General features: G+C 42.0%; 1 gene segment (V, D, J or C); it reads right to left on the bottom strand.

Moving 5' to 3' along the window:
• Positions 1 to 285: 285 nt before the first annotated feature.
• On the bottom strand, positions 286 to 7,163 carry LOC134352450 (T cell receptor alpha variable 14/delta variable 4-like). The segment is given in 3 exon segments: positions 286 to 330; positions 6,236 to 6,546; positions 7,043 to 7,163. Coding segments are annotated over 3 exon segments (402 nt in total).
• Between the last annotated feature and the right edge of the window lie 5,922 nt (positions 7,164 to 13,085).

Below are 13,085 nucleotides of genomic sequence, written 5' to 3'. Positions count from 1 at the left end.
TTCGACCGACAAGTAAACGATTCCCACATAACAAGGCCAGAGTAATACATTTTTACTCTTGTATTATATGTACTTTTCGTCAAATTAGAGAGAGGGAAAATCCGTCATGCAGCAACTGCCCATGTTAATCACCACAGTTAAAGTGGACATTTCAATGAGCTGTACTGACGCTCCAGCTACTTGCTGACTTGTTCCGATATTTTGTGGTACGTTTAAAATTGTAATGCAGCTCCGAAAGACTTGCATCAAATGTCATGGGAGAAGATGATTTGTGCCAAACCTGTCTTATTTTTGTGACAGGCCATCCTGAACTAGGAGAACGCTATTTATCTGCAAAATAAAACAATTATATTTCATCTGTGTGCTCTCATAGATAGACATGAACAAGTTAAGTTATCGCGCTTCAAGACAAGATCGCACATCTTGCAATGTTCGTAATTCTCGTGCTTCCAGCTGGGTCTGCACTTAAAAAAATCTGGTGTGCAGATTTGGCTTTGAATTCTACTGGGTCGTGCTTTCTTGCAGGAGCTTGTGGCGAGAAAATAGTATCCCAGAAACCGCCTGAACTGCCGACACAGGAAGGGCCAACGGTAACCATCACCTGAACCTGTTCCGCAGCTTAAGACAGTGGTACTGCTCTTTGGTACACGCAGTTACGCGGGACACCGCTGAAATTTCAAAAAAGAAAACAACGGTACAAAGTTTTAGAGGTCCATTTTAATATCACAGAAATGTCTACAATCTATATTCTGAAATGCTTTTGCTTCGCAAACACCCACGGAAACAGAGCAGTGCCATAAATAATGAACGACTGTTAAACCTGTGAACCCCCACCCCCAGCTCCACCCTCCTGCGCGGAAGCGGCAGTGAACAACATTCGCTCCTTCCACAACTGGACAAACAAACAGTGCACGCGAGCACAAGCGTCACCTAAGCGATAGAAAGGACACAGTCGAAAGTTATCCAGAGGTCTCGCATTTCATCCGACATTCGAAAAACTACAAGTTCTCTCTCTCTCTGGCGAGTGAGATGCCCTGCATTCTCATGGCGAGAGGTGGACATCACAACATCGCGCTGGTTTACGGTGTTAAAAGTCCTTTTTGTCGTTTTTTTTCGAGCTCTGCGTCCGAAGATTTCAAAGACCTCGGGTCTTCGTGCTCACAGCGAGATATTTTCTGGCGTCCCCGACAGCACACGTCTCTCCTGACGTGACACCGACCATCTATCCCCGGCTTCTCCAGAGCTCCGAGATCTTAGGCTTCCAAAGACAATCTAGGCTCTTAGGCAAAACCCGTGGAAGGCTGAATAACGGCCAGTCATTCAACCCTGCGTACCGGTCCCATTCTCGCAAAAAAAAAAAAGAAGCCTGTGTGAAATTCCGGGTCAGGGTTTTTCAAAAGAGCCCTGAATGGCAAAAATAAGGATATTAAACGTTGAAAAAAAAAACGGTTTCCGAAGATGGAAGCGAAGGAGTCGTCCCCAGGAGGCATTACCCCTCCTAAGCTCCGCATTCCCTCCTAGGCTCAGCACTACAGTCGAATAACGATCTCCCGATTTGCCAGACCGGTTTTCCTGTCGATCCAGCAGAAATTGTCGGCATTTTACTTTCAACATCACCGGGTCTCTCATTCCAGATTTCGCTATGTATCTTTGTGCCAGGACGCCGACATGGGCTCAGTACAGCTACATAACAGGGCAGAAACGCAGAGGATCAAACCTGTTGTTTCCAGAGCGCACACTGACGCGTTGAACGGAGCTGATCCGGGATAAGAAAAGATGTTGTCGTACACAGGGGTAACGAGTTAAAAATATGTTGACAATGCGCGAAACTAATACAAATTTCCTTATAATCTGAAATGTCATAGAGTTCAAACCCCACATGACAAATTCCCAGTGCTAACATTTAGCTTTAAAATTATATTTCTCGATGTAAACAAGAGAGGACAGAGAACCTGTCACGCAGCATCGGTCCATATTAATCACTAAAGCAGAGGCTGACAATTTTTGGAATTGACATTTTCTGATATTTTTTGGTACATTGAAAGCCAAATTCACCTCCGAATGACGTGTATCAGATGACGTAGCCAACGGTGTCTCCTTCGTCATTTGTTTTTTTTTTCAACGAATAATTGGATTGCCCGTGATATTGTCTAGATGAGGAGAAGTTAGCTGCCAGGACAGAATCGATGTGAAGACTCTTTCTATTTCAAAATCGCAGGAACTGCAGAGTAAAGGAGAAAACGTATATCAAAGTATCAGTGAAATAAATAGCGTACGTTATCCCCTGTTTGCACTTCTTGACTTACACAGATTTGGGGGTAGGTTTAAGCTGACTGGAAGGATAACTCAAGCAAAAGTGAAGTATAACCCTGTTTTATTGTTGTTTCAGAATGCGGTTGATATCTCTGACACGCTTGCAGAGAAGGGTTATATAAATGAATACAAGTGTTTCAAGTGCACAAATAGTAAAACAAAGATTTTTTTTATAATGTGTAACGGTTAAATTGAGCAGGACAATATAACAGTGGTGAGGCTGCTCGTGGTAGGCAGCATTTCCTGTTTTCGATATTATAATCTTTACCTACATGATACTGATGACTTTTGGACAATCTTGTGATTGAATATGTTTGATAAACTCGAAAGCCAAAGGTCATTAAATTCGACATCTGGGATGTTCTCTGTAAGATATTTTCCTACTCCCAGTCCGTGCGGGTGTATCCGCTTATTATATATTGATATTCAGTGAAATAAATATGAGCTCAATCTTTTCCTACAGTATTCCCTTAGGTCAATTCTCTTCCTGCTATCTTTCTTTCTGTCCCTTATATGCAGCGTCATCGTCAAATCAGAGGAAGTAACTTATGTCCGGTCTTATCGGATCGGCTTTCGCCTGGTTAACTGGCTGTATCGTGAAACAGTGAAACAGCGAGGGATTGATCGATCGAGAAACAAAGCCAATTGAGTTATTGGCGAAGTAAACGGGTTTCTGTAAAGTGAATGTGTGTAATAACCGTTCAACCTATACTCTGAAGAACTGGAAGATTTGTTTGCCTCACAATAGTGTATTTTTAACCTTTGCAACATTCCTGAATGCGTAGAATGGTTTCCTAATGTAGTAAAAATAGAAAGATATACAATTCAGTAGTTTGATCATGTGTAATAACATTTCAGGAATTGTATTCGGAGGGCCAATCGGAATATAGTCAATGTAATCAATGATTAAGTGACTTGTAAGAGTTTCTGTAGTATGAGGCATAGAGACACATAGAAAAGCAAGGAGAATATTGGGGGCTTCAGAAAACGAAGAATCTCAGAAAGCACTTACGTCTTTCGCCATTATCTGACTCTAACGAGTTTTGACGACCTCACAGATCTGAGTGAAATAATACAGATTTTTTTTTCCCTCGTGTATCTACGGACAATAGCTCAGTCTATATTTATTCGAAGTAGTGTTCATTATCACCGTTTCTATCGCACTTGAAAATGATGAGATTTCAACTGGGCGCAGTTGCTCTTCCGAATACGTCTGCCGTTATTCCGTTCGGCAGATATATAATACCAGTCATTATTGAGCAATGCTATGCAATTTTTTTCGGAATGTTCTTCGCTTGAAATAGTAATCACATTATGTTTTCTACATTTTGCATTATCGTCCGCCTCTTTCCTTTTTATTCCACTCTCTCTAACATGTTTTATAGTACATGTTTTGATTAAGATTTCAGAATCAGAAAAAAAAGGTTTATTATCAGCAGCATGTGACGTGAATATGTGATCTAGCGGAGAAAAAGTAATAAAATAAAGCATAATAATAAATATACCAGTAAATCTATTAGGCAAAATCAGAAATACGTTAAATTTAAAAAATGAGGTCAGTGTCCAAAGCTTCAATGTACATTTAGGAATCGGATGGCAGAGGTGAGGAAGCTGTTTTGAATCGGTGAATTTGTGCCCTGAAGCCTCTGTAACTACGACCTGATGGTAACGATCTTAAACGTGCATCCGGTGGGTGCTGGAGCTCCTTAACAATGGGGCTGCCTTTCTGAGACACCGCTCAGAATGCACTAATCTCCACATTGCACAGAGCTCCAAGGACTGAGATTACATTTTACGGGCTTCAATTAAATTAAATCAAATTATTTTAGTCCTGGTACAGACACGGTTACTGTAACATCAACGCTGCTCACATTGATCATGTTCGATTGAAAGTACACCATCTATAATGAATTAAAAGAGCTGACTTCTCTATCATGTTTATTAATTATGTACTTTCAAACGTAATTGTTCAGCCACGTGCAATCATTGTTCTCTGAACTCAATCACATGCTGAAACTAAACTAACCTCTATAACATTCCTCCCTATATGTTTCATATTACAATATCGTCATGCGTACTTGAGCTGCACAAGAATTTAGCTACAGCTTGCCTTTGTGAAACTGATGACAATGGTTGAGGCATGAAGGGGACATAAAACAACAACCACTATGCACAAATAAGATTACAGCAGTCAACATAGTAAACATTCCACCAGGGAAAAGGACTTTAATTAATAGTCCCCTTTCACCAACAAAATTGATTTATTCTTAACACATTTATACAGCGACAGTGTGCGCAAAGAAATGACTGCCGCCATTGCGGGAAACCGACAATATAACATTTAGACACTGAAGCACGAGTTCATTTGAAGGAAATCCCGACAGAGTATCAGTGGTTAGACCAAGCAACATTGGGAGTTGAATCATTCTGGAAACAAAGGGAGTTTAGAGCCATCTCTCATTGGAATTCGCTTTAAATACACACAGAAACTGGAAAATTCCGTGCTAGTCAAAATTAATGGACACTGTTAAATATAAAGCGCAGGGTTTAACAACTTTAGGTAAATTAACAATTTGCAAATGCAGTGCACTGGGGGGCAGGGCTCATTAATTTATGCATCGGGCTCTAATACACAAGGCAAAATAGCTTCACTAACCCGATAATAATTTCGAGGTGATATTGCCGAAGATAATTTCACAGAAATGTATCTTTGTTAAAGCAGTGGAGCACCCTTTCGAAATCGCAGTAGTCAAGGTCCATACTATAACATATCCGATAATCCGAAGAGAACAGTTCATTACATTACATGTATTATATAATTGTAGCACGAACCATAGAATATAACAGCATGGTTAGCACGATATTTCGACTCCGACACGAATGACACTACGGCAGTACTTCCCATTAAGCTATAATATATTAAGAAGAGACTTTCTGCGTTCATGTTACCCATTCCCCGGTAAATTGTCTCCGATGCTTCTCTTACTCCTCAGTCAGACTGATTTTGAATTGTGTTATGAGTGATGTCAATGTTATTTCCTGAAAAGTGAGATGTCAGCAGTGCAATTCCGAGCATAGCAGAAGTAACGCTCGCTCTGTAAACCACGTCCTCCTCGATTGGTTCAGCAGTACTATCAAGAGCGAGTTGCAAATTAAAATTCAATCTCGTCCTGTACCAGTGCGCCCATATACTTGTTATTTCAAAAGTTTCAAAGGTATGGTTAATCTCAGAGAAACGTGAACAATGTAAATCCGGAAATGCTTTTTTATTCGCAACTAACCACAAAAACAAACAAAGGAGGGTCCTGCAAGAATGAATGACACTTAAAAGTTAGAATCCCACAGTCTCATCCAGCTACCCTCCTCTGGCCCGTAAGTGGCAACAAGCAACAATTTCACCACTCCACCCCCGCCCCCTATTGGTGATCGTGATGTAACATTCCGGCAATATTAGATTGCAGTTACCTTGTACTGCATAGAAGGGCGCGGCGATATAGCTCTGAAAGAATGTTCAGAAGTAGAAACAAATAAATTAATTGTCATGTTAAAAATTGCAATTAATAATAAATTGCGAAAACCGTGAGATGTCAGTAAGATACTGGGGGTGGGGGGGGGGGGGGACTGCGTCCGCAGCAATGGAAGGGAAATAAGCTCTTCTTCAAAATATTGTGAGGAAAATAACAATGGGAGGTTGCTGCTTCTTCTGTCGTAGGAATGATTATAGACGGGGTTTTGAACAGATTGAACAGTAACGTACTGAGGGAGATTCAGTCAGCTGGATAATAATATCATGGAATGTATTGCTATTTGAGTGCATATCGGGTCGACCAAGGACCTCCCGACGCGCAGAGAGCGGCGGTTACACTCAGCTGTCACTAGAGAACGCAAGCAGTTATTGTACTGGTTCAGACTGCTTCTGTACCCCTGTGGGTCTCAGAGCACAGTAATACATGGCAGTGCCTTCTAGATGTGTTTCGGATACTGTCAGTGGGACCGTTCTACTTGAATCATTAAGCTGCGCCGTGAAGCGTTGTCGTAGAACATTCTCTCGGTGGCTATCATATTTTGTAAGGTGCAACAGAAACTCGAGGGAACCTCTGGGATACTGACGGTACCAGAATAAATCGAGGTTCGTGCTTGTTGTTGTATAATTACAATTTAACACTGCAACTTCCCCTTCCGTGACTGTAGTGACGGCAGGTGACTGATAAACGGCATCGCCTCGGCAATATCCTGTTGCAGAACAAAAATAATTTCCAAATTTTAGTCAAATAGTATCAATGTTCCACTAACATACTGACGAAGCATATCCTGGTTCCTTTGTACTGTTTGGAGACGAGGGGTGCAGTTTACAAGTTGAGGTAAAAGTATTACGCCTGTATAAATTAGCAAGGGTGGCAGAAAAGGTTGAATAAAATTAACTTTCTGAGAAAAAAAATCCAATTGCCCTTATTAGTGAGCCCTCGTCCCCGTTGCATCTCAAGAGGAAAGCAAAGACAACGATTTCCCGCCAAGGCCTGAATCCAATCGACTATTGTTCGCCTGGAAATACCGAATCAATCATCCTATTGCCACTTGCAGGAGATTTGAATCCATATTACTTTCGTACCCTCAGATCCTTTCCTCTCCTGTTCAAAATTGCATTAATGGTATTCTGATTGATTATTTTGTTCTGCACTGTCAGAGAAAATTACCGATGTCGAAAATGTTTGGGAAAAAAAAAACTTACCGATCAGAAGACCTGCTGCAATAATAAACAAATATAGGGCAAGCATGTCTGTGTTCGCTGTGGATTTGTACTGAAACTTTTTATTCTCAAGTAAGTTATATTAGTGCCCCTAAAGAGTGCGTTCTTGTTTGTTAAGAAGCCACTTGACTTATCTGCGTTGCATCAAGTTTTTTTGCTTCTTCGAATCCCCCAATCAACTCATGGACATTCCTGTATGACTTCTTTGTTCCTCAACACAGCCAATCAACATAAATTTGACAGACTAGACGAGACCGGATATAACCTACTTCCTGAGTTCAAAAAGATTCAGCTGCAAGTAAAACGTTAAGGCAAAATGGTAGTATCTAAAATTACTTCACATGATACTGTTCGAAATAATAGATTTGATTTTTTTTTTAAATCTTTTTATAAGGGCCAAAGCCAGGAGGTTGGTGTCATCGCTGGAGGAAAAATAGCCGTTGCAGACTATGTTGAAGAGACAAACAACACAGTGGAGTTTCTAGTTCTTTCCGTCTCAGCTTCAGATTGTTTGAATGTTTCATTTGTATACTAATGAACTTGGCAATAATATTACAAGAGTCTCAGAGTCCAAACAATCAACCGCAAAGAGACATTAACTTCAGTCCAGCATGACTGGTCTGGTCCGTTTATATCCTTCTATCCCAACTCTATATCCTATGTACTGTTTAAGCCCACTTTCCTTTTCCAAATTAAACAGCTAACCGCACGTGGCCACTTCGGTGGTGATGTCTGTTATCTATCAAGTAGGGGACAGTGCACAATTCTGATGTGATGGAGAGGATGGTGAGAGTACGGGGGAACAACTGGAAAACTTCTGAAATGCCCGCTTCGCTGCCGCTGCTACTGTGTGGTAATCGGAATCTCTGGAGCAGATGGCCCGAAATCCTCGGCTTTGCTTGTTTTAGCAGCTGGATCGCGATCTAAGGCGCTCGGCAGAGGATGGCGCTCGGGAGGCTACATCGGAGAGACTGGTTAGTAACTCGAAGTTTTCGGACGGATGGACTCAGTGTCGGCTGTGGTCGGCTGCTTCCAAGACATCGGCAAGTTGACGAAGCGTGGGAGTTTATGGCAGGGATTTTCTGCCTTTTGTTACCTGCTATCGGGGACTCGGGAGTCGATCGACTTGGGGGTCTTTTGAGAATTTACTTACTGTGCCCATGGTTCGTTCTCCATCATATTATGGTATTGCTTTGCATTGCTGTAACTATATGTTATAATGATGCGTTTCATTGATATACTTCCGGGTATTTAGTCTACACACCCAATCGTTGCAGGCAAATAGACCCAATCGTCATATTTCATCGAAATCTTCCAAACGAGACAACAGCGTTCTGAATCCATGTGTGCAGAGACAAGTCATATCCTAGCAACGGTGCTTTCTGCCTGCCACAACTGGATCGCAAATGTCAGCAGATTTTTTAAATTAGTAGTTAACTCAAAAACTCAGCGTGGCTGTAAAGTTGTATATAATTGTCGCATAAAATCTTTATTTGTTGTTTTGTAATACAGCCATAGATATTTGAAATAAGTAACTTACACAGTAATTTGATGTCTAATTGTGTCAATATGGTGTGTCATTGTGTTGTCGTACATTCGACTTCTGAACTTACCATTGAGTCTTCGCTACACCATTTTAACAAAAGAACGTGCTAGATAATATCGTAATCAACACTGATACTCTTCATACTCGTACACTCATCAACCTCGGTAGCAGAACGAGAAGTTTAATGATAAATTATATTAAAAGGATACCGGGAATATCACACTTCTACAAGATATGTCACGTGTTTATAATGCTGACAACGGTCTACCGCTCCGTTGAGGAATAAATGCTGATTCCATTCTTTAATACAATATAGTGTAAAGAAACGACAAAGATAGAAAGCATTTCAACATATTGTATTGAAAGTGTAACGGGTCCTTTGCTATCACGGGTGAGAGATAAAGCAAAGTAGAATGTTGCAGATGAAAATGGTTTTCAAATGGCATAATTCCCATGGATGTCATCTGGAAAATCAAAGTAATCGGTGGGGTGGCTGTTGGTACGCCAGAGGTCTTTTTTCAAGTGTAGACTAGCGCTTACGAGATGGTGGTGGAACTGCCAGTGTCTATTGACGTCATGGGCTGTCCATACCGTTAGGAGAGAGAGCAAAGATTGGGAACGGTGTCATTCGGAGGTAATATCTGCGAATAAATGTTCCAGCTATGGCAACCTCCGCCTGTTTTTTGGGATAATGTCCATCCTTAACGGTGCGGGGGCGTGGTTGGAACGATCCTCTCAGTTGTCAGATGAGAGGCAATGCTTGGCTCAGGGAAACGACAGGGATTGGCTGGAAGTTAGGATAGGCGGGCAGTTGACGATGTCAGAACTGTCAGTTCCAATTACCCAGTAGTGACAGCTGTCAGTTATCTGAAAGTAGGGGGAAATGCGTTTGGTTGGACTGAAAGTAAAATGCAGCACCTGGCGGGCTTTCCATACCTGTGTCAGTAGATTGGTGGAAAGTTTTCAGGGTTTCTTCTCTGGCTGGGGGTTGGGGGCAGATAAATTGATTGCAGTGCCGGGGGATCAGTTAAGGGGATCAGCACCTTCCTCAGTTTTTCAGCTGATCGGATAGGAGTCGGGACACTTAGTGGAGGCCCAGTGGGGGAGCGGCTTGTGGTCTCTGGGGGGAGCACGTTCCTAGCAATGTACCAAGCAAATCTCGAAAGGAAAAAACAAAACTATTCCTGAAGGCTTAGAGGGACAACGCCCTCTGGTGCCGTTACGGATAGATGGAAACTATGCTAAAGCAATATTCGGCACCGTGGCGCAGGTCAAGTTGTTGTACAGTTCGTTTTACAAACGGTTTCTGAAACATTTACCCTTGACAATATTAAGGGTACTGGAGATTTGGGGTACCAGTGCCTGTGATTATCCAGAAGAAAATTGTTCAGTGAAACTGGAGTTCTTGGTGGCCAATGTGTGGGTGTCAGAGTGTCGTGAATAGTTAATGCTGATGTGTCCGGACACTGTTCAGACGGGCAGTGTTTCTATTCTGTCTGGAGGAAGGGGGCGAGAGCTTTTTGGGGGCATTTTATGTGCACGCAGTGCTTGTGAGGACTTGTGTAGCAGAATTGGCCCGGTGCTGAATATAAACGAGATTCGGGCATTGCAAAGACCGCTGTGGTAAGTGGTCCGAAGGATGATCGGGGACCGTAGTCACCTCAAAATCTATCTATTCCAGTTGCTACCATCCCGAAAGTGGCAACGCAGCATAAACTGCCGGACGAATAGGCAACGGGGCAGCGCCTTCCAGCAGTCCAACAGACTGATTAACTCAAGCTGACGAGTGTATTTCCATGTTAGTTTGACTCTTCTAGTTATTATAATTTTTTATAAGAGACTATGATAGCACTTTGTACATTTAAACATAGACATAACGTAAATATTTTTACTCCTCATGTATGTGAAGGACATAAAATTGAAGACAATTCAATCCACAAACGTGATATCCCGAATCTGTTTCACTGAATATATTGCAATCGGTGGAATTGAAATACATTTTCCTGTAAAATAAAAAACGATGGGACAGGAATCTCGTGTAATGTCATTCAACAACTGCTGCACTTTAAAACGAGAGATGTAGACAGAGTTGCTGCCGGCGGCGGTGGTTGAGGCGGAAATAATAGGGTCTTTTTAGAGGCTGCTGGATTGGTACATGGAGCTTAGAAATATAGAGGACTACGGGTAACCGTGGAGAATTTGTAGAATAGGTCACGTTTGCTACGACTTTGTGGGCAGAAAGGCTTGCATTGCGCTGTAGGTGTTATATTTCTCTGTGTAAGTACAAGTGGACAATCTCCATCTGTGACAAACGTGCTAGAAACAGACAAACAAACAAAAAAAAAATCAAGTATGGATCCTAGTTGGAATTTTTAAGGTGTAAGTGACTGAAATAAAGAGAGATACAGAAGAGAGAGAGAGAGAGAGAGAGAGAGAGAGAGAGAGAGAGAGAGAGAGAGAGAGAGAGAGAGAGAGAGAGAGGGACACAGAGGGATGAGAAAGAGAGAGAGAGAGAGAGAGGGAGAGAGAGGGAGAGAGGGAGAGAGAGAAGGGGAGAGAGAGAAAAAAAAAACTTCTCGACAACGGTGACCTCAAAGGTTAAATACCATAAACATCTCAAATTTACATCATTCGGTACGGGCCTGCGGAGTGTTTTCTGAGGTTTGCTGAATATATTGTGTGAGCCGTTGCACGTTTCATTGCGCATTGCAGACCTCTAATGTGGAAGAGGGGGTACGGATTTGTGAGTGAGAGAGTATACACTGATTACGAATAAGCATATCGATCATTGACTGGGCCAAAGTTTCAAATCCACCAAGGTACATAAACTACGGCAGTGAATCTTCACCAAACATATGCATTGCCACGACTGCTCGTACGCTGCCTAACGCTGAAGATAAAATTACGAATTGTTCTTCGGCAATAGTCGATTTCTTAGTGTCAAAATTCATGCCTTGAAGACAATGGTAAGGCGACTTAAAACGGGACTTCTGTGCACTCAAAACATCTGAATGATGTGCAGCAGATGACGTAGAAGAATGTCATCTTCCTTCCAGCTGAGTCTAAAATTACGAAGCTCATGTGGATCCCTCGACTTTGATTTACCCTCAGAGTACTAATTGTGTCCTGCTTCCTTCCAGGAGCTTGTGGTGAGGATCAGGTATCCCAGAAACAACTTCAGCTTTAGGCTAAGGAAGGGAAGACCCTAACTCTCAACTACAACTACTCCGCAGCAGACGGGAGCGGTAAAAAAAATATTGGTACGCACAGTTTCCGGGGACAGCAACGAAATTTCAAATAAGGAAACTGAGCAGTGGTTGCAAGGAATGATCTCCCGATTCTTCAGACAGATTTTCTATTCTCTTCGACACACGTAGTCGGCATGTAACTTTAACAATCGCCGGGGCACTCGTCTCCGATTCTGCCTTGTATCTTTGCCCATGGCGCACATATTGGCTCATAACAGCTGCAGACCCGGGTAAAAACACAGAGGCACAGTCTCCAGGGGGCGCCCGATCGCGTTAAACTTTGCTGATTGAAAAGAATGAAGGAAGATGTAAGGGTGCACAGGAGAAGCAAATAAAATGAGCAAAGCTATACAACTCCCAATGTTTACTGCAATATGAAATGTCATTAGATTCATAAATCTGCTGCTAAATTTAACCCGATCAACTACTGATGCATCTCGGTCATCCAAAACTGAGCCAACATGAATTGTTTCATTTAAGTCATTGATCCTAAGGAACAGCGGCATGCATCCAGTTGCTGGCGCTCATATTCCCCAATGTGCGGTTACTTACTGGGGTACATTTATGTCTCAGAAGCCAACTATTGTCTGACTCAGTACGTCATGGAATGTCTGTGGTTAAGGGCCTCACGATGAGAACTGTCAATCATTGTACTTACATTAGTCGTACTGATGGTTGTGGTATAGCATTTTGGTTACGTTTTCATGTTTACATTGCCTGAGTCTGAAATAATTGAAGACTTTGCTCTGCAGTTGCCTTCACCACCAATCGCACCTCTCTCGTTGTAATGTATAATCGCATCTTTCCAGGAATTTTACCCGAATTTGACTCCACTGCATTCCATGGAATTATGTTTTTTTTTATTATTCTACTTAGTATTTGTTTCTATGCGACAACTGAACGATGGAAAAAAGAAAGGTTTTGCGTTAAATGGACGAGTGAGAGTATGAGAGAGGAGAGTGAGAGAGGGAGGGAGGGGCGGGGGGTTAGAGAGAGAGAGAGAGAGAGAGAGATTCAGATAATATCCCTGCACCACTTTTCTCACATATTAATGAATATTTACATCTTCAAATTACACTCTTGCATCAAACATTACATGCCGACTAGCTGAATGTTTTCTGTTTTTTTTTCTGAATGAAATGTGTTTAACACTTAGTTGTTGTCTGTTTTAATTATCCTTGCAGGTATCCATCATGAAAGAAGGGGCCCAGGAATAGAGCGATCCAGAAGA

This window comes from Mobula hypostoma, chromosome 10 (assembly GCF_963921235.1).
Source record: "Mobula hypostoma chromosome 10, sMobHyp1.1, whole genome shotgun sequence".
Classification (NCBI taxonomy): Eukaryota; Metazoa; Chordata; class Chondrichthyes; order Myliobatiformes; family Myliobatidae; genus Mobula; species Mobula hypostoma.
This window is presented reverse-complemented; position numbering and strand designations above follow the sequence as displayed.